Source organism: Panulirus ornatus, chromosome 62 (genome assembly GCF_036320965.1).
Source record: "Panulirus ornatus isolate Po-2019 chromosome 62, ASM3632096v1, whole genome shotgun sequence".
NCBI lineage: Eukaryota > Metazoa > Arthropoda > Malacostraca > Decapoda > Palinuridae > Panulirus > Panulirus ornatus.
Genome location: NC_092285.1, coordinates 7,284,211 through 7,308,348, shown reverse-complemented (window position 1 = coordinate 7,308,348; position 24,138 = coordinate 7,284,211). Strand labels below are relative to the sequence as shown.

At 38.7% G+C, this 24,138-nt stretch overlaps 2 protein-coding genes across 4 annotated transcripts in view; one reads left to right on the top strand and one right to left on the bottom strand.

Moving 5' to 3' along the window:
• Cog1 (conserved oligomeric Golgi complex subunit 1) overlaps nucleotides 1-9,357 on the bottom strand; it is a 76,133-nt gene extending 66,776 nt beyond the window's left edge. For both annotated transcript variants that reach the window (XR_011717176.1, XM_071696994.1), the window contains exons 1-4: nucleotides 9,275-9,357; nucleotides 5,567-5,704; nucleotides 3,322-3,492; nucleotides 866-1,040 (exon numbers count right to left, since the gene is read on the bottom strand). Coding sequence is in view for 1 of the 2 variants with exons in the window: in XM_071696994.1 (XP_071553095.1) it covers nucleotides 866-1,040; nucleotides 3,322-3,492; nucleotides 5,567-5,691 (471 nt within the window). In the remaining variant the exon portion in view is untranslated. The remainder of the gene's footprint in view (nucleotides 1-865; nucleotides 1,041-3,321; nucleotides 3,493-5,566; nucleotides 5,705-9,274) is intronic.
• Nucleotides 9,358-10,072: 715 nt separating this feature from the next.
• Nucleotides 10,073-19,966, top strand: Ho (Heme oxygenase). 2 transcript variants are annotated; one of them, XM_071696987.1, is made up of 5 exons: nucleotides 10,073-10,304; nucleotides 11,238-11,341; nucleotides 11,556-11,704; nucleotides 16,465-16,677; nucleotides 19,363-19,966. In XM_071696987.1, the coding sequence occupies exons 2-5, from the start codon at nucleotides 11,239-11,241 to the stop codon at nucleotides 19,642-19,644; spliced, it is 747 nt and encodes a 248-aa protein (XP_071553088.1). In that variant the 5' UTR covers nucleotides 10,073-10,304; nucleotide 11,238; the 3' UTR covers nucleotides 19,645-19,966. The 2 variants fall into 2 exon arrangements, with proteins under 2 accessions (XP_071553088.1, XP_071553089.1); XM_071696988.1 differs by lacking the exon at nucleotides 10,073-10,304 and adding an exon at nucleotides 10,467-10,486.
• Nucleotides 19,967-24,138: the final 4,172 nt, after the last annotated feature.

Here is a 24,138-nt window from a genome sequence, read left to right as displayed (position 1 = left end):
GAGAACTGTGAGGAGCTTTTGACAAAGAGATGGGTAAAAACTGAGTCTTGAAGGCATTGAACTTAACTATATTTCACTTACCCCTGAGATATCCCTTCCAAGTCTGAACTGAGAGGAGGTTTCGACAAAGAGATGGGTGGAAACTGAGTCTTGAAGGCATTGAACTTAGCTATTTTTCATTCACCCCACTGAGATATCCCTTCCAAGTCTGAATTTGTTAAGGAAACTGTATCAAGACAAGATGCAGATCAAGTGAGAGGAGCAGAACTGAAGGATGTGGATGAACGCAGTGTTGACTCGTCAACATATGAGTGCTTTTAATTATTTGTGAAGGAGAGGCGAAAAAAGGCAAAAAAGTATGAGGGACAAGACAGAACCTTGAAGGACATTGCTGCTGATGGGGAAAAGGGGGAGGTTGATCCATCAACAACCACAGAGATAGATCAGCCAGAGAGGAAGCTAGATATGAAGGAGCAAAGTAAGGGAGGTTAGTCAAAAGAGGGATGAGACCCCGATGCCACACTATGTCAAAAGCTTCGGATAAGTCAAGGGCAGCTGTACATGACTCCCTAAAATCTCTCAGGAATGATGACTAGACATTAGTAATATGGAAAAAATATCACCAGTAGATCTTACAGAAGCCATACTGGTGATCAGAGAAGAATGTAATTTTCAAGCTAAGGATATGGGAACTGAGGGAGAATTCAAATACTTTGGAAATGGTAGATGTCAGAGCAACAGGACAGTAGCTAGAGGGGTCAGAACGGTCATCCCTCTTTGAGATGGGGTGTATCAATGTATCAATGAGGTTGACAGAAACATGTTGCAAGCATACATTCAAAGCCCAGTTTAAAACTTTCAATACCTTAGGGGCGATGGGGGACAACTGAAGAGCTGTATGGGTGTGGTGGGCTAAAAGGAGCAGCTGAGTGGCAGACAAGTACTGGCAGTGTTCTGTGAGGCCCCATAATGCCTCTGGTACTCCCACTAGCAGCTTCACTTGCACTGCTACGGAGTAATGTGATTCTGATGTTGGTGACCTGAAAGAAACATAAGTCTTTGGGTATGGAGCTCTTTCTCTCTGGTTCAGTGTCCTGCAAGCCACAAGAGATATCTCAGACTTCTGGGGGTTAAAAACCTTATATACCCTTAACTTACTGGTGAGGTAACTGCTTCTCATCCCTTGTTATCCCCGTTAGTGTGGCCACTAGTACCAACGCACCTTATTCTTGGAATGCAGAAGTCAACCTAATGGAAGTTATCTTCAATTTAAAGAAAAGTTTTTCAAGAAGGGAAGGAAGAGCAGGAAGACAATCCAGGAAAATTGCTTGCAAGACATCGCCCCAAAAAGAAAGAAGGTTCCCTACTTCAAACTTCTTTTTCTCTCCAGGGTCAGTTTGCCTTACAGGCCATGAAAACATACAAAAAAGAATGAGCTGTGCTGGATAAACACTTCTAATAAAGAGGCCAAATAAAGCAATAACATTACCTTAAGGATCAACTCTGACATAGTTAGTTGTTCTGCCCTAGTGATGGCAACCTCGAGACCACATCTGATCAACCCTCAACACATACAGTAAGATATCACTGACAAACGTTATTGGAAAGCCAAAGAGCCATTATCCTCTATATGAATCTCCTTAAAAGATTGCTTATTTGAAAGGCCAAAATTGGAGACTATCTTCCAAAAGTCATGACCAGAGGGTCCACAAGAACAAGGCTCCTAACTGAGAGAGGTCTTAATATTCATGGATACTAAAAGATATTTACCACAGAATCTCAAGTGATCCCCAACATAAATCACTCAGGAATTTCACTGTCTATTAGGCAGTGGTCTTTTGTCTGGGCATTCATGCTGTGACTCCCGATCCCTTACTGGATCGCCAACAATAATGACATTTTTTCATATTCCAAAAAAAGTGTATTTCTCAGTAATGGACACAGCCAAGCATCTATGAGCATACCAAGATGAAGAAAGAATCTTGAAGAATCTTAAAAACCTTATACTTTGGCAACACCTCGACCTTCATATTGGACTACTCTAATGAAAGCTGCCAATCCAGAGTAACACGTTTTCAGAATATAAAAACCAAGAGATTCCTGAAGACAGCCAAAGCCAAAGAATCTTGCCTTACTCTGTGGGCTCCAGCAAACTGCCCTGATTATGAAAATAGTACTACTCTTATGGTCCAAAGCAAACCTTTCTTACTAATAAAAGCTCAAAGGAGACTCAATGACCAAACAAACATTCAGGGGAAGAAAAAGGTCTTGTCAGCAAGAAACTGTGAGTTTGGAAAAATATCAACCCATATGAGATGAACTCCAACTTCAGAAGATTCTAAGTCAAAACAATGTTTGAATTTTAACTTTAGATTCTAAATCTGATCGCTACTTGAATTTCAACTTTAGAAGATTCTAACCTGTTTAACTTACAACTTTAGAAGATTCTAAGTCTAAACATTGCTTGAATTGCAACTATAGAGGTTTCTTAGTACAAACATTGTTTGAATTGCAACTTTTACAAGATTCTAGCAGTAAATCCTGCTTAAATTTGAACTATACAAGTTTCTAGGTCTAAATATTGCTTGAATTTCAACTTTAGTAGATTCTATCAAAACAAAGCTCAGAAATTTAGGTTTGGATGATTCTTAGTCTAAAGTATGCTTGAATCTCAACTTTGATACAAAAATGGTTTGAACCATAACATATAACGCAGTCAGAGGAAACAAAGGGTTTCATCCATGAAGCTTGCTTGTAGATGACAGCCTATTCTTTCGATACACTATATGACATTTGACGTGCTCACCTGTCCCTGATGCTACCTTGCTAAAGAAACAAAAGCAGTTGTGTAGAGAGAGGGAGAAAAAAATACCCTTGACACTGTATTACAAAACAAAATTACACTTGTATGTAATATTTGAATCCTTAAAAATTCACCAACACTAAGAAGACTTAAGAATATGCCAATACAATTTAGTGATTCAAAAATAATATGAGTATGGTTTCAACAGAAGGAAAAGTGTGGCAATGTTATAAAGAAGAAAAAATTATATACCCTCTGCACTGTACTCCTAAAGAAAATTACATTTGTATGTAATATTCAAATGCTTAAAAATTCAGCAACATTAACAAGACATAAGGATATGAAAAATTTAGTGATTCAAAAGTAATATGTGTATGGTTTTAACAAAATGAAAAGTATGGAAGTGTGACAAAAAGGAAAACCAGATGAACAAACACTTTTCCAATCTATATTTATCCAAATGAGTTTACTATCTTCATAACAATAATGTTCATCAGCTACTTACTTCCAATACTCACCTGTCTACTCCATTACTCTGATGACTATGAGTCTTGAAACCAATTAGACCTCGCTGCTGCAGGCTTTCACACAGACCTTCCATGGTCTTAATATTATTGCAGATAGCCTCAGCACTTTCTCGCATTTCAGCAATGGTGTCAGCTGCCTCAATCAAATCCCTATATCTCTCCCTAGAAGTAAAAAAATACAAGGTTATATGTACAACTTTTTTCCGCTTCTAAACCCACGGCATTGATCTAGAATTCAGATATATCGAGTTACTTTAGTAAAATAATGACTACTACATTAAAAGAAAAACATGATATAGTCGCTTCCTTTTTTCCAAAACAAAATCTCTCATAAATCAGCAATATTTCAACTTACTTTCTAAGTATCTCATACATTGTAATCATTTTCCTTTCAATATTCACATGGATAAGAGCTCAAAAATAGCATGTGAATGCTTGAGATATAAAGTTCAGGGGAAGCAAGATTGACTAAAAGTAAAAATCTATCTTTTAAATTCTTTAAAATTTACATTTTAATGTTTCTTTTTGTTTAAATTCAAGTATCTATGTTTATTTCATCCCTCAGGAAAGTGAAGAAAGAATACTGCCAATATTTCCCCTACACGTTCATCACTAAGGGGACAAGAGTTGGGAGTTGGAAATCCTCCCCTCCAGAGACATTAGGTTCTTCAGGGAATGACTCAGAGGTTTTCCCACAATTACTGGTATTGTTACGTAAATGGTCTCTGTTAGGCAACTGCAAACCTCTGACCACAAAAGTGCTTGAGGATATCTATATATGTAAATTCCAGAACACAGGATTTTGAGGTAAGGACCCTGCTGAAAAAGCCGTGGTCCGGGAAATATGAGGTATAAACCAAGGAGCATTGAACAGCTGGAGGGGAGAATGTAAGCATTATTCCAATAATTACAAGAACAGAGTATCAATTGCAACTGTGCCCACGTCTAAAACTGGAATGGCATTATTAGAAATGATACACTAGCAAAGAGATCCACAATGTACATTAACATTAGAATTTTTTCAATACTTTTAATTCTCCCATTGTTATCAAATACAGGTAAATCATGATTGACTGACTCCTGTTCATGACATCCCAGAAATACACGCATCATGGTAATACTGCAAAACTAACTTTCTGGACACAGAATGGCCAATCCTCAGTCAACCAAGAATTGTGTTGGAATGGCAATATCTGTTGAAAAGAGGAAGGGCATACTATAACACCTTTTATCTTCCATAGTTCTTAAGTTTTAGGTCCCTAGTCCTTTCTAGCTTGACATTTACATCAAATTATTAATTCTGCCAATAAAGGCTTCAGCAACTGTTGATATCTTTGTAACAAATCCAGGATACCAGCAGAATTCCATGTTCTTACAGAATGAACTCAAACAATCCAAACTTGGACTATTTGTTCCCTGTGATGCACATTGGAACTTAGGTAAGGGTACACTCTGGAAATCCTCTCACCTCTTTCTTCATATGCCTTGGTTCACCTAATTGGCAGCAAAGTGTCCCCTGTATACTGCATCACTCCACCTCATACCTGCCATTGAAGCATCTTTCACTCCATCCTTTTTCCAGTTTCTCTTTGGGAAAATAATTCATTAGTGCTTTTGGATCATTTTGGCATGAATATATATTGTCATTTCTGTGTATGCTGGAGAGAGGGGATCAGCAACTATGGGTTTCTAAAGTGTAAGGCAGGGGAGAAGTTTGTATTTCTACCTGGATGTGGAATGGTTTTTGATGAGGAGGGCTCATGCAGCTGCAAAGAACCGAGGGCTGAGCATGATGAGGTGGGACTGTATTGGAAGAATCTTTGTTTCATAGTGTAGGCGCTGAGTGCTTGTTGTTGCTAAGTAGCCAGTGATTGTTCTGAGTGTTCTGTTTTGCATGGTTTGCAGCTTTGTTGTATCTGTTATATAAATACTAAGAAAAAAAGGTAAACTAATCTTCAAAGCCAGCTGATGCCAGCAGTATGCTGCAAATCTTTCTGGGACTGTCACCCAAAATAAAATGTAAGCTCTGGGTTATTGTCAGGAAGCAGGTTCGAGATGTCAGCCTGATGGAGGTTACTGATTTTTCACTGAAGGCCCAAAATGATCATTTACTTAAATATCATTCACTGAGAATGAGCACAGACTCCTAGCCAAAACGCTAAATCCTGACCCGAATATTCTTAAGGAATATCTCATGCTCGTGGGTTACACCACAAAGGAAAGAAAAAATACTTACCCCACCATAACTCGTAGATCCTCCTTCTTGCATTCAATGTCACTACGAGTTTTTCTTAACATTTCTTGCACCTCCACCACTGGGTGATTTTCAAACAATAAGGTAACCTCATCATCACTAGCCATGATGGACAAAGTTCTGGAACAAGAGTGTTAACAAAATTACCAATACACAAAGGGCTTAAAGTTGACACACTTCAATCTGTGACACTGCATACTTATGGCACTTCAGGATTAGGGTCATTGTATCGTCTTACAAAACTATGCTTCCATTGGCAACCAACAGCTTATTTTTCATCATATTTCAACAATGGCTGTTTAATCAGTTTGTGGATGGGATAATGAGGGAGGTAAATGTGAAAGGCTTGGAAAAAGGAGCAGCCTACAGTGTGTGTGTGTGTGAGTGTGTGTGTGTGTGTGTGTGTGTGGGGGGGGGGGGTGTCCCCTGGTAGGTGATTCAGTTGCTGTTTGCTGATGACACAGTTCTGGTGGCTGATTTGAGTGAGAAACTGCAGAACTTGGTTTCTGAGTTTGAGAAAGCATGTGAAAGGAGAATATTTTTTGAACAGTTTATGGGAATAAAAGTTGGGTTTTTAGCAATGACTGCTTAATTCATCTATGAATGGGATGATGAGGGAGGTGAATATAAGAGGCTTGGAGCAATGAGCAGGTCTACAGTATGTTGTGTGTGTGTGTGTGTGTGTGTGTCTAAGTTGGGAGGTTCCTTGGAGGTGAGTCAGTTGTTGTATGCTGATGACAAAGCCCTGGTGGCTGATGTGAGTGAGAGACTGCAGAAGCTGGTCTCTGAGTTTGAGAGAGCACATGAAAGGAGAAAATTAAGAATTTGAGAATGAAAGTGAGGTTATTAAGTCTTGCAGTAGAGAGAAGAGGTTTGCTGGAATGTGGGTTTGACTGGTAGAAACCTAAAGGAAGTGGAATGTCTTAGATACCTCGAAGTGGATATGGCAGTGGGTGGAACCATGTGAACAATACGCAAGGACATAAGGAAATAATGTCGGGACAATAGGAGTCTTTCATGTTTGCTTACTAGTTTCCAAAGTTGGACAAAATGTCATGAATGTATTCATTACACCCTCAAATGTTATTTCTGAATGTTTTTACGACAAAAATTTCCCTCTCCTTCAAAGCCCTGCCCACTTTATGAAAACTTAAAATTGATGGAATGAGGTGTTACACATGAAATCCCAAACTTTATATTAACTCTAAACATTGTAAGGAATCCATTGGTATCAATTTCATTAAATTATATATACAACATGCATATCCGTAAACTGAAATTTCAACATTAATATACATCTAGACTGCTAGGGTGGTTAGCGGTTATACTGTAGATTCCTTATATGTTTACTAACTATCAACTTTTTACATTAACCCTACATTATCCCTGATACACACAACTAGCACTACTATCATCCTATTCAATACCAATCATAAAATAATATGCTCCAAATATCTTTGCAACTGCTGCTGTATTTTTCTCTACACTAGCACTGCAAGGAAACATCACTTACTATCTAAAGCTAAATTGATGAATTACCCTGCATGTGAATCAAAGATTCCACCGTAAGATGTAAATATAGCACTTAAAACAAATGAATCATTAATCAAAAGGCTTAACACACACACAAACCAGCCACAGCCTAACTCTACCCAAATTTTAGACATTATCACGATAGCAACATTTTAAATTTTTTTTTTTTTTATACTTTGTCGCTGTCTCCCGCGTTTGCGAGGTAGCGCAAGGAAACAGACGAAAGAAATGGCCCAACCCCCCCCCCATACACATGTACATACACACGTCCACACACGCAAATATACATACCTACACAGCTTTCCATGGTTTACCCCAGACGCTTCACATGCCTTGATTCAATCCACTGACAGCACGTCAACCCCTGTATACCACATCGCTCCAATTCACTCTATTCCTTGCCCTCCTTTCACCCTCCTGCATGTTCAGGCCCCGATCACACAAAATCTTTTTCACTCCATCTTTCCACCTCCAATTTGGTCTCCCTCTTCTCCTCGTTCCCTCCACCTCCGACACATATATCCTCTTGGTCAATCTTTCCTCACTCATTCTCTCCATGTGCCCAAACCATTTCAAAACACCCTCTTCTGCTCTCTCAACCACGCTCTTTTTATTTCCACACATCTCTCTTACCCTTACGTTACTTACTCGATCAAACCATCTCACACCACACATTGTCCTCAAACATCTCATTTCCAGCACATCCATCCTCCTGCGCACAACTCTATCCATAGCCCACGCCTCGCAACCATACAACATTGTTGGAACCACTATTCCTTCAAACATACCCATTTTTGCTTTCCGAGATAATGTTCTCGACTTCCACACATTTTTCAAGGCTCCCAAAATTTTTGCCCCCTCCCCCACCCTATGATCCACTTCCGCTTCCATGGTTCCATCCGCTGACAGATCCACTCCCAGATATCTAAAACACTTCACTTCCTCCAGTTTTTCTCCATTCAAACTCACCTCCCAATTGACTTGACCCTCAACCCTACTGTACCTAATAACCTTGCTCTTATTCACATTTACTCTTAACTTTCTTCTTCCACACACTTTACCAAACTCAGTCACCAGCTTCTGCAGTTTCTCACATGAATCAGCCACCAGCGCTGTATCATCAGCGAACAACAACTGACTCACTTCCCAAGCTCTCTCATCCCCAACAGACTTCATACTTGCCCCTCTTTCCAGGACTCTTGCATTCACCTCCCTAACAACCCCATCCATAAACAAATTAAACAACCATGGAGACATCACACACCCCTGCCGCAAACCTACATTCACTGAGAACCAATCACTTTCCTCTCTTCCTACACGTACACATGCCTTACATCCTCGATAAAAACTTTTCACTGCTTCTAACAACTTGCCTCCCACACCATATATTCTTAATACCTTCCACAGAGCATCTCTATCAACTCTATCATATGCCTTCTCCAGATCCATAAATGCTACATACAAATCCATTTGCTTTTCTAAGTATTTCTCACATACATTCTTCAAAGCAAACACCTGATCCACACATCCTCTACCACTTCTGAAACCACACTGCTCTTCCCCAATCTGATGCTCTGTACATGCCTTCACCCTCTCAATCAATACCCTCCCATATAATTTACCAGGAATACTCAACAAACTTATACCTCTGTAATTTGAGCACTCACTCTTATCCCCTTTAAATTTAATTTTAAATTTATCTACATAAAAAAAGTAAGATTGCCATTTCGAATATCCACCTGTATGGAAGTTGAAATCAGTTTCCCGATTTCTGTATGTGTTTTGCACGATTCACACTCCATTATCTTCCAAGAATGAAGGATCTCTAGTGGGAACTTGGTTTTTTTGGGGGAAGGGTAAAAGTAGTGATCTGCGTTAGAATCTTTCAAGACATCAAAAAATTATTTCAACCAAACCAAACCTAGCAAAATTCGTTGTATGCCTGAAATGGAAATAATACGTTTTAAACTCAAAATAAATTATTACAGGCCATACTTCTATTATAAATCAGTCATATAAAAACCGGTAAGATACCTTATCTGCTTGTGTCTTTTGTTTTAAAAGAGTCTTCTGGATTGTATGTATGATTCTCTGAGTCATCCACTACTAAAAGGTACAAGTGTCCTTATCTATTTTCACAATAATCGTGGTACAAACCTGGAGGTTTAACAGGGAAGGGAGATGTTAGCTGGCTGTTCCCTGACTTCAGTTTGTGTTGACATGACCAGCTGGCACCTGACGACCAGTAACGACAACATGGGACGTAACATATTTACGGTATCACAATTACAAAACTTCAATTAGCATTCAATATGCATTATTTACTGAAAGTACTTAAAAAATCTATAAGATATGCATATTATAATAAATATGAAATATGATGTTGGTCATATATGATTTTCAAGAGCAATCTGACATAGGAAGGCACTAAACATTTGTCTGTGGCGAAGTTATAAAACCATTTATTTTATTACATATACAAATGAAATGCAATAGAAAACAGAGACAATATACTATGTAATACATATTGTGTAATGAGCATAACACAAGAAAAGTCAAAAGCAGGAGGTAATATTTAAAACAATATCTGTAAATGTGTAAGGCACAACTTTGATAATATGTTTTCCCTCTTTGATTCGCCAGGATGTTATGGGATAGGACTTAGTAAATCGCCTGCTTCGAAATATCAGTAATTAGGCTCTGGTAGTCTTTCTGTATAATTAGTTTCCATCAGCTTATTGGGAATTGGACGCTAATTGATAAAATATCTATCAAAAGGTTGTGCATGTGTTCCTGTCTGTTTAGGGGAGTCAAACAGGCCTTAGTGCTTGTGAAAAAAAAGTCAGGGGAAATATTACTAATTCGTTTTATATTTTTCAATTGATTTTCGTCGTTTCATTGACCTCACAAATCAGAAATCTGAATATGGCGTCCGGATCGGTGCGCCACCATTGCACAACAGCTGATCGACGGAAAACAAATACAAAGGCAGACAGCAGTCGTACGTCGGGGAATATAGATCTAATTATTTTTAAAGGATATATATATATATTAAAAGATCTGGAAGACTTAGGAGCTGAAGGGAATGCAAGACTCGTGCGCTGTGCACCAATAGATGTGAATAGATTGGAGGGGATCATCGCGTAAACAACAGCTGATCGCAGGACAACAAAGCCACACGGGAGAGGTAGATGGACAATATTCATGTATTTACTCATTAAAAAACTATTATAGCATTAGGAAAACTTAGGAGCCGAAGGGAGTTCAGGGCTCGTGTCATATCCATTGACAAATGGGGTAAATTTCGCGCCATCATCGCGTAAACAACAGCTGATCGACGGTAAACAAACTCGCAGCTTGACCACAGAGGTAGATTGAGAAGATACATATAATTAATCATTAAAAAAAAAACTACTAAAAAATATGTAAAACTTGGGAGCGAATGGAGGGCAAGACTTGTGTAATGTGCACCAATAGATGTAATAGATTTGTAAAGAATTTGTCTGTTAATGAATAGAAATGAACCTTCTCGTGATGACCACAAGGTCAAGGAGTCATACATATACATGGCAGACAAGATGACATTGTTCATATTATTTCGACTTGTGAATTATGTTGTGACATACAGCGAATTTTGTTGGGTTATATTAGTGGTAGTTGGGTTGAAATGATTTTCCCGATGGCTTTTGATGTTTTACGAACGATTCTGACCTTCGGTCCTATTGCAAATAGGAAGGTGTTCCAAACGGTGGATTTTTGCTGTTGTATGAACTCGATCTGGCATGACTATACCATTTTATGATTTAGATTATTATCAGTCGCGGTTGTAACTTAGAGCGACAGATAAGTGGTGATCAATTAGATATGTAAATTGTTTCGGATGAACACGGTGGTGTATGGAGGAGTGAGTGTCCTGGCAGATTTACCTTTTAGTTCTTTTATTTTTTGTCAAAGGAAGTCATTAGTGTTAAGCAGGCAAAGACATTTAAAGATAGATGCTCAGATAGATTCTCAGATTACATTGCAGATTTTCAGAAAAAAATGTTACAGATAATTGAAATGTGGTTATTTGATACGTTTCTGTGTGACGTATGATCAAAGTCATGATTTTTTTTTTCAGAATGGCTTCTGAAGTGGAAATTCCATTTACAAAACAGATGCGCAGTGTTACCAGAGACATCCACAATGTCAGTGATGCTCTGATAAATGCTAAACTTGGAATAGGTAAAAATGTTTGTGCATTTTATTGTATGGTATTAATGGAATAGTTGAATATGTTGATACATTTCCATGTATAGTATTAATGGAATAGTTAAAAATGTTGGTGCATTTTACTGTATAGCACTAACTGTTGACTGCTACAGAAGTGATGTATATGCAATCTTATTTTAAACATAACTCATTGGTGGTTTGGTTCAATCTTTTTTTCCACTTGTAGCTATGTCTGAGGGCCGAGTGTGGGCTGAGGGCCTTTTGGTATTTTATGAGGTGTTCCAGTACCTGGAGGGGGCACTGGATCGTCATTCGCACACACTCATTGGAGAGCTGGATATTCCTGGTATGAGACGAACTGAAGCATTCGAAAAGGTTGGTGTTATTGAGTTTTTGGTAGGTTTGTACTGATTTGATGTCTCAGCAAAATTAAACTTTCAAAGTAATCCAGGTTTTTGGTTATGGTATTATGTGAAAATTAGAGATACTGATTAAGAATATATGAATATAATGTAAGGTGATGATGGTTGTGTGCAACAGAAGAACTGTGTGGGTATACAAGACAGGGAATAGAAAAAGGAAGAAAAGTTGTAGAAAAAACAGTTCCATCTGGTTGAAATTACAAGTGACTGACACAAAATGGGAAGTTTAGAGAAAGCAAAAGAGGAATTTTAAGTTGAAAGAAAAATGGAACTGTTGTAAAAGATGTTTCATAGGAATGCGAGTTAGTTGTTGGGAATGAAGTCGATTATTTATCTCATACAGAAAAAGATTGGAGTAATGTTGAGGGACCTTGGCCAACTTCAGGCGATTAGATGAACCACATTGAGAAATATAGATATTCCCTCATAGGATTTGATAACTTTAAAATTACTATACATCATATATTTATAGTTCCTTCCAAAAGTCATCCTTTTTGGTGACAGATTGTCTTATGCTTTTTTGTTAATGTATTCCCCCATTACACCAAACATTTAAATACCGTTCATTTGGATCTCTCTCCCATCTTGTTTTGTAAAAGCCACATTCACTGCCTGAAACTTGGGAATTATGTAATTTTTTCTCCGTTGATATTTTCTTTGTAGAAACTGGTCTGTGCACCTTAAGGCTCCTGAGCTGTGAAAGAACTTCCATGATATGAGTGATTGTAGATGTGTGCTAATGAACTGAGGGAAAATGTGGTATAGTGGGGGATGCCATCTTGTTTTCTCAGAAGTATATATGTTTCTTCACATTTTAATACCTGAAGCCTTGCTGATCATAATTCAGTTTTTACTTTTTTCATTATGGTTATCATTTCAAGTTTTACAGTCTGATGAATCGTTTTTATTGTTGTTGTCTTTAGATATTTTTCTCTACAGGGACAGATTGTCCCATGAGCCTTATGATAACTTCAAGGATTGTGGGGGTTAGAAACACTCAACCCATGATTTCTGGTGAGGTGAAAGCTGTCTCATTTTTTATTAACTACCTTTTCAGTGCTGTTCACCTGTTGACACAACTGGGATCCACTCAACCAGTCAGCAACCTCCTCTTGGTTTTAACATTATTGTCTTACTGGTCATCATACAAATACTGATTTGTCTCGCAATTAATGGAATCTTAGAAATTTGCAGATGCTCTGCCGCAGCCTTCTTTCATATTCTGGTTTCTTCTGCCTCACTTGGAATGAAAATTCATATATGATTTGGTCTATGTGAGGTGTTTTTATGTACTGTTGAATCATTTTATATGACATGCTATTTATTGTTGTTTTTGTGCATTTTATTTATCTTTTATGCAGTGGTTGTTAGGGAGGTGAATGCAAGAGTTTTGGAAAGAGGGGCAAGGATGAAGTCTGTTGGGGATGAGAGAGCTTGGGAAGTGAGTCAGTTGTTGTTCGCTGATGATACAGCGCTGGTGGCTGATTCATGTGAGAAACTGCAGAAGCTGGTGACTGAGTTTGGTAAAGTGTGTGAAAGAAGAAAGTTAAGAGTAAATGTGAATAAGAGCAAGGTTATTAGGTACAGTAGGGTTGAGGGTCAAGCCAATTGGGAGGTGAGTTTGAATGGAGAAAAACTGGAGGAACTGAAGTGTTTTAGATATCTGGGAGTGGATCTGGCAGCGGATGGAAACATGGAAGATGAAGTGGATCATAGGGTGGGGGAGGGGGCGAAAATTCTGGGAGCCTTGAAGAATGTGTGGAAGTCGAGAACATTATCTCGGAAAGCAAAAATGGGTATGTTTGAAGGAATAGTGGTTCCAACAATCTTGTATGGTTGCGAGGCGTGGACTATGGATAGAGTTGTGCGCAGGAGGATGGATGTGCTGGAAATGAGATGTTTGAGGACAATGTGTGGTGTGAGGTGGTTTGATCGAGTAAGTAACGTAAGGGTAAGAGAGATGTGTGGAAATAAAAAGAGCGTGGTTGAGAGAGCAGAAGAGGGTGTTTTGAAATGGTTTGGTCACATGGAGAGAATGAGTTAGGAAAGATTGACCAAGAGGATATATGTGTCGGAGGTGGAGGGAACGAGGAGAAGAGGGAGACCAAATTGGAGGTGGAAAGATGGAGTGAAAAAGATTTTGTGTGATTGGGGCCTGAACATGCAGGAGGGTGAAAGGAGGGCAAGGAATAGAGTGAATTGGAGCGATGTGGTATACCGGGGTTGACGTGCTGTCAGTGGATTGAATCAAGGCATGTGAAGCGTCTGGGGTAAACCATGGAAAGCTCTGTAGGTATGTATATTTGCGTGTGTGGACGTATGTATATACATGTGTATGGGGGTGGGTTGGGCCATTTCTTTCGTCTGTTTCCTTGCGCTACCTCGCAAACGCGGGAGACAGTGACAAAGCAAAAAAAAAAAAAAAAAAAAATTATCTTTTCCTACATGTATGAGTAAAGGTAATACTTTCCTCCGTCCCTACCTCTGCCTTTCTTTTTTAGTCTGGAGTTGTTTTTGTATTTCTCCAGAGCCTTGCATCATCTGGGACCCCTTGGGAATATGCCAAAGAGAAGAATGGTGCCTTTTCAGAATGATGATAATAATTCAAACTCTTGGGTTGTACTGCCTAGGGTCAGATGTCAGTCAAGAAAGCTTTTCCTTTGTTGGTTTTGTCTGGTTGACCTTGACCTGACATTTTTAAAGACAAGGGTCTTACATACCTCAATGAAGGCAGGAAAGTCAATTTCTTTTTCTCCCTTGTGGTCTGTTCTGCGAACAGGAGATGCTGTATATTGCCTAGTAATATTTGAGTCAGGACCATTTCAACTCATAAAATGTTGGTAAGGTGGCATCAGACTGCACTCACCCTTTTTCAGTTACCCTAGACCCTCCTTCTCCTGGAATCATTCACCAACCTCTCTCCCTACTCACACTCATGCTTTACTCTTTTGATAAAAACTCCTCACTAATTCTAACAGCTTTTTTTCCATATCATATATTTGTTGTGTATCTTATATTTGTGACACTGTCCACAAAGCATCTTTTATCAAGCCTGTCATATGCCATATACAGATCTTTCTGTTTCTCTTTCTTTCTAACACACATTCTTCAAAGCAAACTATCTGATCCACATATCATCTACCTTTTCTGAAACCACATTTTTCCTCCCTGTCTGATCAAGTGTGCATCACCACCCTATCAATCATAACTCCTCCATACAACTTTCCAGGTACACTCTTCAAATTTATGCCTCACTAATTCAAACAGTCACCTTTGTCCCTCCTTCTTTTATGCAGTGGCACTCTACAGTCATTCTGCTAATCCCTAGACACATCACCATGATCTGTACAAACACTGAAAATCCTCTCTAACCAAACCACGATTTACTTTAGAAACTCAGCTGCAACACCATGCACTTCAGCTGCCTTGCCAAATTTCATCTTACACAAGGCTTTCACCACCTACTCCTTCTTTACGAAACCAATTGCCATGACAATATCACTTCACATGCTTTTTTACTTTTTGAAGCTCTCACAGTTCTCAGGAAGCCAGCCACATCCACTGATTGTGAACATAAGTTATTAAGTATAGAGACGCTGTTAGTGCATCTGTGTGGGAGAGTGCAAGTTGGTTAAGTAGTTGCATCATGGGTATGAAGGGTCTTGAGATATGTTAAAAGGATGTTTATTGTTGTAGTAATGTGTGATGTCGAAACCTTAAATGGTAAAGTGAGACTTGCACTTGTCCGGGGAGGGTGGCTTCTGATGGGTTATTTCAGTATGTTTGTTAGTGTTATATATATGTTGGGCTGTGGATTTGTTTTATTAGAGTTAGCTGAAGTGTGAGGCAGGAGTAAGCTTTTTATTTATACTTAGGAGTTAGTTATAGAGCAATTTAGTTGGGAAGGGTCTAGTGCTCTTGCATAGACTTGAGTGCTGTGCATGTTGAGGTGGGACTATATTTTTACTGTGTTTGTGTTAAGTGTCTGTGGTTGTTATGCAGCCAGTGATATTTTTAAGTAATTTATTTTTGTGTGGTTTGCAGCTTTGTTATATTTGTTTTAGAGAGGGTGGAAGACCATGCAGGGTAGGCAGAGTTTAGAGTGGAGTGGATGCATTGCTAGTTAGTGTTTTAAGGTCATTTAGTTTGTGTGCTGTTTTAATGTTATTGGTGTGGGGAGTGAATGTCGTGTGTATGTCCTGTGTGATGCTGAGAATGATTGGAGTTTTGTTCGGTGGGAGTGATTATCCATTCAAGTTGAGCAGAGAGTGAAAGCTGGATTTGTGTCTGTCTAGGATTAAAAGAGTGATAAAAGACTTCTGTGGAGATGCATACATTTTGTTGTGGGTGAGCCTTTGTTCCAGGAGTGTAATGTAGTACTGCATATTTGTTACTGCTACTTTGGTGTCAGGTTCTTATAATGTGATTGCAAGGTCATGTGTATATGAAAGGATCTTCATGTTGTGGTTTGCTAGAAGTGATGGGAGATCATGTGGGAAGAGATTGAAGAAGATTGAAGAAAGAACTGCTTCCATGGGGAATTCCAGAGCAGAGTTGTAGGTGAAGCTGGTGTGAGTAACTCATCCATGGCAGCCTACTATGAAATAGACCATTGATGTGGAGGTTAGTGTCAAGTATCTTGTGTGAGGATGTGTCAGGGGAAGATGTCCAATGCTTTTTGATCTTGTAACAGAACAGAAACATTCTTTTCAGGATTTAGCACACTACTTGGGAGCTAAGTGGAAAGAAGGCTATGCACCAAGAGAGAGCGTTTGTCAGTATTTGGAACATTTGAAGAAAATTGAAGATGAAAACCCATATTTTCTGATGGCCTACATTTATCACTTGTATATGGGTCTCCTTTCTGGTGGACAGATTTTACGTCGTAAGAAAACTCTTCTGGAAAAGCTAAAGTTTTCTCGCAAGGTACTGAAATTGTCTTTTTAGTTTCTTTTGTAAGGAGGCTTATAATAGGCTCTGTATATTAACAAATTTATTTTGTATTTTTTTTCTTTTTTTTTTCATACTATTCACCATTTCCCGCATTAGCAAGGTAGCTTTAGGAACAGAAGACTGAGCCTTTGAGGGAAATCCCCACTTGGCCCCCTTCTCTGTTCCTTCCTTTGGAAAATCAAAAAATGAGAGGGGAGGATTTCCAACTATTTATATTAGGTATTTTAAACTGCATATGAGCATATATATATATGTATGCTTATGTTATGACTGTTAGCAGCCTTTCAGATCTATATTATTTTCACAAGTAACAAGCTAAAAACCTAAATGTAACAAACTGAAAATCTGCATGTAATTAGGAATTAAATGAAAATTTTTCTTTCTTACCTTTTTGCCTTTATTAAAGTAATGGTAGAGCAGATGACTGAGCTTCTGAGGAAAAATCAGACTGGAAGCACTGTATAATGATTTTAGATTCTCATTTGTCTTGTAATTTTTATCATATGGCTGGGAGTTGTATTTAGTTGCTTGTAAGATTTTGAAACGATTTTATACCAACCCCTCACTTGCTTTCACTTTGTTAAGGTGCTCCCATAGCTGTTAGGTTTATGTCAGATGGTTCAGGAAAATATTGAATGCTAGTCACCCGTAGTGCATGCAGAAAATTTATTAAGATGTCTCCAGAGGGCATTCTGAAAACTTTGCTTTAAAATAATGCTGTAATCACTAAGTCATGACCACATTGTGCAACTCACTGCAAAATTATGCTAGCCAACCTCCTGCCTCCATCCTCCAAGCATTTCAGTCTCAATTAGACCTAAGCCTATTTATGAATAAGTATGCCAGCCCTGTGCATTAACATTCAGATTTTTTGATGTTAAGGAGGCATTGTAATGTGATGTAATTTATTAACAATGTTTCCTTTATTTTCATGCGTGCTTTTGTTGATACATGTATTTATTTCTCATTTCACCTTCACTCACCTCCTTTCCTTCTTACATTCATGCCTTACTTTCTCTGATTGAACTTCTCTCTATAATAGGCACTTTTCATTTAACCCATACATCCTTATCTTCTTCCATACGGCATCTGTGTCAGCATTTTTGTGTCCTTTCTGCAGGACCATACGGGCTACATTCAAGACAGTCTCCTCATCCAGATAAAACTAATACACAGTCTTCAGAGTAAATATCTGGTCCAAACACTCTTTACCTCAACTGTAACCATTATGCTACATACACAGCAGCACCCTCTCCATCGCTAATCTTCCTTTTCACATTCCAAGATGTACTCAATGGACTTATATTTCATTAATTTAAACATTTATTTTTGTGTTCCTTTATAACAAGAATGATATGCATGCACTTTAGCCCATACACACATGGGATTTTGTGCAATAAGACTTTTGCCAAAAAAACATTTGCCTGGACCTTTTCTCTTATTGAACAGATTTGCACCTAAGGGAAGAATGAGCCATCCTATGGCTTATACTAGAGAAGAACCTCCTAAATGGTCTTCTTTGGAAGAAAATGAATAAGGAGAGGAAGGTTCTACTGATAGAACATCCGGTGATTTTTTCACGTGAAGGCCTTCCTTCCCTGTAGATTATGTTCATATGGCTACTTGAAGTGAGGGCAAGTGAGGAATAAGCCTAAAATGTCAACTTTGATTTGGTGAAAAGCATATTTTTAAGCTAGTCTCCTTACTTACCCTTACCTAGTTTCCTGTCTCACTTTCCCCTTTGTAATATGGGTCATCCTCTTTATGGAAGTGAGAGGCTGTGCACCATGACATCATGGCTAATTGCACAAGTTGGATACAGTTTGGTTCATGACTGGTCTGAAATCAAAATATAGGTACCATTCTATGTTTGTTTTTGTTGCAGTAAGATCATATGAAAGAAATCAAAATAAAGGTAACATTATATCACCCTACAAACGCCTTTGTCACAACAGGATTATATGAAGAAAAAAAGAATCAAAGTATAGGTGACAAACTGTATTTACTGTTGATAAGTTTGTATCATTGACATGCTGTCAATGGGCTGAACAAGAGTATGTGAAATGGCCCAGAAAAACATGAAAAGGTCTGTGAGGCCTGGTTGTGGATAGGGGCAGTGTTTTTGGTACACTGCACATGAAAGCTAGAGGTTGGATGCGAATGAATGCAGCTGATCATATCTGTTCCTGGTGCCACCATCGAAACATGGGAAATGGCGGACAAATATGAAAGAAAAGAAAGATATTTACCCCAGGATCAGTCTCTGTGAAAGAGTCCTGGTGTTACCAAGTACAATTCTAAAGGCTCCTGCAGCTTGAGGTTGTGCTATTTCCAGTAGCAGGGAAATGTGGACTCCTTTGGATTGAGTAGTTCTGAGATGAGACCACACACTTGGTGATGTAGCCTTAAAAGTGACTTTTCACTCATAGTGTAACCTCAAGCTGATGGAATCTTCTAACATCAGTGTAATGAATATGAAAATGTAAGTAAATTAGTAATACCTGAATCCTAAAACTACATAAGTTAATTACACTTGAAATCTAATTGCCTTCTTATCTGTGCTGCATGTCATGAACAATACAAAAAATCTCAGTTCACATTTCAAATAAATTCATCTTAAACTACGATCACCATTCTCTATGATATTATGACTTTCAGGATTCAATGGAAGGCATGGCTGTTACTGAGATTACTGGATCTGTGTCCAGGATTAAGGGACAGATGACAGAAGCCATGAACCTGATCGCAGGAGAAATGGATGACGACACAAAGCAGAGACTCCTTGAGGAAAGCAAGATGGTATTCATTCTCAATAATCGAATGGTCCACTCAATTGAGGGAGCTGGGGCTGTCGTGACTGTGAAGCTCATTAAATTAGGAGTTTATGGAGCCTTAACAGTATTGCTTTTCACTTACATCAAGAAATTCTTTACTGGGTAGTGGGAAACTGGCTTTATATTTCAGTGAATATGTGATAATCTTATGTGCTTCTTCATTGCCAATGAATTTACTACCCTACCCATGTGAGAGAATTTATATTTAACAGTTTACATCATGGTATTTGTATGTATATAGAGAGATACTGAAATCTATTAATGTAAATAGTAAGGCTTTGGATTTCTTTATAATTGATAACTTTAGAATAGGTTGGTACAGTATTAATTGTTCTATGTTTAAGAAAAATCTAGTGTAAAGTGAAGATTTTGTAAGCTAGAGAAATTTTCTTGTAAATAATATCATTTCAATGCCTTTGTGATGCTTCTCGTCTGTTTGGATTATTTCCTTGCCATAGTATCCATTGTTGCAGTATAGGATGAATAATATGTGTGATTAACAGTTCTTTATGAAAGTGATGGGTAAAGAAATCCAAATGGATATAATATGGAGTTCTGAAACATATTTTTCATTATTTGGATATATTTATCCCTCTAGTCAAGCAGCAGTGGTACTTTGAGTCTCAATGGCTGAACCTTTTCAGTGATGGTTTTAGGTAGTAGTTGCTACACAGCCCATAAACATAGAGGTATATTACCAGTACTACCCACCTGAGTATCCAGAGGGTTAGTGATGGGTGCATAGTAAGCCAGCACTTCAGTGGTTGTCAAGTTGCACTCTTCTGACCCAGGTAGCTGTCTTTTCATTCTGCCTCACTCACGTGTGGACTACTGGCATTCAGTCAACAAACACACAGTTTCTCTCTAGTACAAACAATACTTAATTCACACAGCTTGTTTTTCATAACTTTAGATTTTCCTACCGAGCACTATCCGCTAGCCCTGCCTTTTGGCAGAATGGTAGGAATGATAGATAGAACAACTAGGTATGAACATTTAATCAGAAGCATTGGATAGTAGTAGTTGGAAGTAGTCAGTAAGGACATTAGGTAGGATCCTCTGCAAACACTGCATTAGAATTGCCTTATGTCAGTGGCCTGTTAATGGTTATGAAGACTCTGTTGCTGTGACCATCCCTTTGAGGAAGCTCCATAGGGGAAGAGGCATCAGAGATATAGATAGATGGAGAGATAGAATAGATAGATAGATAGATAGATGGAGAGATAGATATAGATAGATAGATAGATGATGAGGGAGGTAAATGCAAGGGTCTTGGAAAGAAGGGCAGGTATGCAGTCTGGGAGGTGAGTCAGTTGTTTTCTGCTGATGACATGGCACTGGTGGCAGGTTTGAGTGAGAAACTGCAGAAACTGGTGTTTGAGTTTAGGAGAATGTGAGAAAAAGTTTAGAGTAAATGTGAATAAAAGAAAGACCATCAGGGTCAGCATTGCAGAGAAACAGTTGGGGTGTGAATTTGAATGGAGAAGACTTAGAGGAAGTAAAGTGTTTTAGATATGTGGGAGTGGACATGAAAGGGAATTGAACCATTGAAGGAAAGATGATTCATAGGGTGGATGAAGGTTATAGGAGCACTGAGGAATGTATGGAAAGAGAGGTTATGTCTGGGAAAACAAAAATGGATATGTTTAAGGGTTTAGTAGTCCCCATGATATTGTATGAATGCAAGGCACGGGCTATAGAGAATATGTGGAAGAGGGTGAATGTGTTAGTTATTAAATGTTTAAAGACAACATGTGGTGTGAAGAAGGTTGGTCAAATAAGTAATGATAGGGTAAGAGAGAGGTGTCATGATAATAAGAATATGATTAAGAGAACTAAAGACAGTATGCTGAAATACATAGACAATGAATAGACACAGAGGGAGAATGAGTGAGAAGAGGTTATCTTTTGTGCAAGCCATCACTGCTTCTCTAAATACTTCCCACTCCTCACCCACTCCCCTCACGTCATATGATCTCACCTTTTGCAAAATCCACCCAGAAATAGTTGCCAACCCGCCTTTCATTTCCATTGTTACTAGCTATGTAGTTAAAGTCTTCAGGAACTCTCCTGTCACAGGTTCTGACAACATATCGAAGATTCACATAAAACTGGTTCATTTGCAGTCCGAGCACTTACAGATATCTTCAACAACTCCTGGCTTCACAACAAGATCCCTAACACTTGGAAACGTGCCAACATTATACCAATCCTAAAACCCTCCAAACCACCCTACTCCTGTTCTTCCTCTGGCCCTATGTGTTTTTTATCCTCACTATCCAGATTCCGTGAAAAAAATTATCCACAAGAAGAAGCAAACAAAATATCTCACTCTCACCCTCACAGCATGCCTTCAGATCCAAACACTACCATCACACACAACACATCCTAAATGAATTCAAACACTGCATTCCCCTTCCCGCACAGTACAAGTGGCAAGAGACTTACACAACTTTACTGCACAAAGCAATAACAAAAAGTGTTAGGCCGGTTTTGTAGCCAGCCTTCATGGCAGTCTTACACAAACACTTTATGATGGAGTCCCTTAAGGAGTAGTTCATTCTCCAACTCTTTTTGATCTCTTCCTTCAAGGGTGGGTCATTTTGATAGCTACATCTTTCTTTTTCCCTCATATGATTCTTTCTATATTTCAATTGAGGCCCAGCCTTAATGTGAACTTTTGTCCATGACTGAAGCAAAGAAAAAACAACCTCAGTCACATCACCCTGACCTTACACTACAGCACTACATTGCATAATAACTGGAATTATTGCTCACCCAGAACACGATCTCAGCGTCTGAACAGACGTCTTCTATCATTCTTTTAACCCCGGAAAGACAAGAATCCAGCTCATACCCTCCAGTCACCTTGAAGGATAGTCTTTCATGGAGCAAAACACCAGCCGTTCAATGCATCACCTAAGACATACTCATGACACTCACTCCCCACACCAATAATATCATCACAAAAGCAATACACAAACTAAATGCCTTCAGAACTGGCACGAGATTTGGACTAGAGAAATAATCTGTCACCATCCTATACAAACGGTTCATCCACTGTGGCTCACCTGCCTGGTCTTCCACCCACTCAAAAACAAATATAACAAAGTTGAAAACCATAAAAGTAGTGCACTGAGTATAATCACTGGCTGCCTAGCAACCAGAAACTCAACACCTTCACAATGAAACAAAGATCCTTCCAGTACAGTCCCACTTCATGCTTGGCACTAAATTTTATGCAACATTACTAGACCTCTCCCACCCAAACCACTCTATAAAGCATCAGTCTCTATAAATAGAAATCAAAAGCTTCGCCTCATGCTTCAGTAACCTCTCACAGATCCCTCTTCCCCAACGGATATAACTGACAAAACACATGCACCTTGAAATAACCTGACAAGCACTAAACGAATGAACTTACAGCTCGGTCTTAAACTCCAACCCACCAAACATATACCCATCAGAGAGCACACTCCTCAGACAAATATGAATCACACTCTCTTACTTTTTCTCTAGAAATCACCCATCATTTCAACTCTACAAAAACTGTTTCTATGTATCCCACAACCCTTCATGCCCACAATGTAACTTCCATAAAAATGCACGCACATTACAACAGAAATCTAAAAGTACTTAACCCATACAAAGCTTATGGTTCTGATGAAATATTACCATATGTGCTAAAGATGTGTGCAGATATACCAGATAAATCATTGAATTATTGTTCAAGATGTCAATGGAGAGAGGTATAGTGCCAAGGGAATGGGAAAGGGCAAACATTATACCTATATATTGTATGAAAGATCAGGAACAGATGTTGAACTACAGACTAATCTTACTAATGAGAATAGTGTAAGGTTCAGGAAAAGATTGGTAAAAAGGAAGAGGATGATTTTCTACAGAGGAAAACTTTCTCAGGTGAGAGACAGCATCATTTCAAGGAAAGGAGGTCATATATGCATAACCTCTTACAGTTCCATGAGAGAGTGCGCTCAGTCCTGGACAAAAGGGAAAGCAGCTTGGATTGCTTGTATCTAGATTACCAGAAAGCATCTGACACTATATTACATGGGAGGCTGATTAAGAAGCTGGATCACCAAACAGGAATAAAGGGAAAACTTTTCGATTGATGGATAGATCATTTCGATAAGAGGGAACAAAGTCTTTTTCAAATGGGTTGAGGTGACCAGTGTAGTACCACAGGGATGGGGTCTAGGACCATTGCTCCTCTTGATCTGTGTTAATGACTTGCCTGAAAGTATGGACGTCTACCTGAATATGTTGGCAGATGATGCAAAGGTCACGAGGGAAATGAAAAGTGAGGAGGATTGCATCAGCTTACCAGGGGACCTAAACAGACTTCAGAATTAGTCTGAAACATGGTTAATGAAACAGCTTGAGCAAATGTAAAGTAATAAGGATGGAACAAAGCAAAAGATGCTCTTAATATGATTATTATCAAGCAGACAATAAGCTTCAGGATTCTCTATGTGAGAAGGATTTGGGAGTCAACATAGTCCCTAATTTGATGCCAGAGGTCCCTATTAGAATAGTTAAGGAGACAAAGTGTCTGCAAGCAAAAAAAAAATCTGGACAA

What these genes read in the sequence shown, in the direction of transcription:
- Ho (XM_071696987.1), top strand. Translation starts at nt 11,239, where the DNA reads ATGGCTTCTGAAGTGGAAATTCCATTTACAAAACAGATGCGCAGTGTT. An exon ending in AAATGCTAAACTTGGAATAG is followed by an intron (nt 11,342 to 11,555) that starts GTAAAAATGTTT and finishes TTCCACTTGTAG; the next exon opens with CTATGTCTGAGGGCCGAGTG. An exon ending in GAACTGAAGCATTCGAAAAG is followed by an intron (nt 11,705 to 16,464) that starts GTTGGTGTTATT and finishes CATTCTTTTCAG; the next exon opens with GATTTAGCACACTACTTGGG.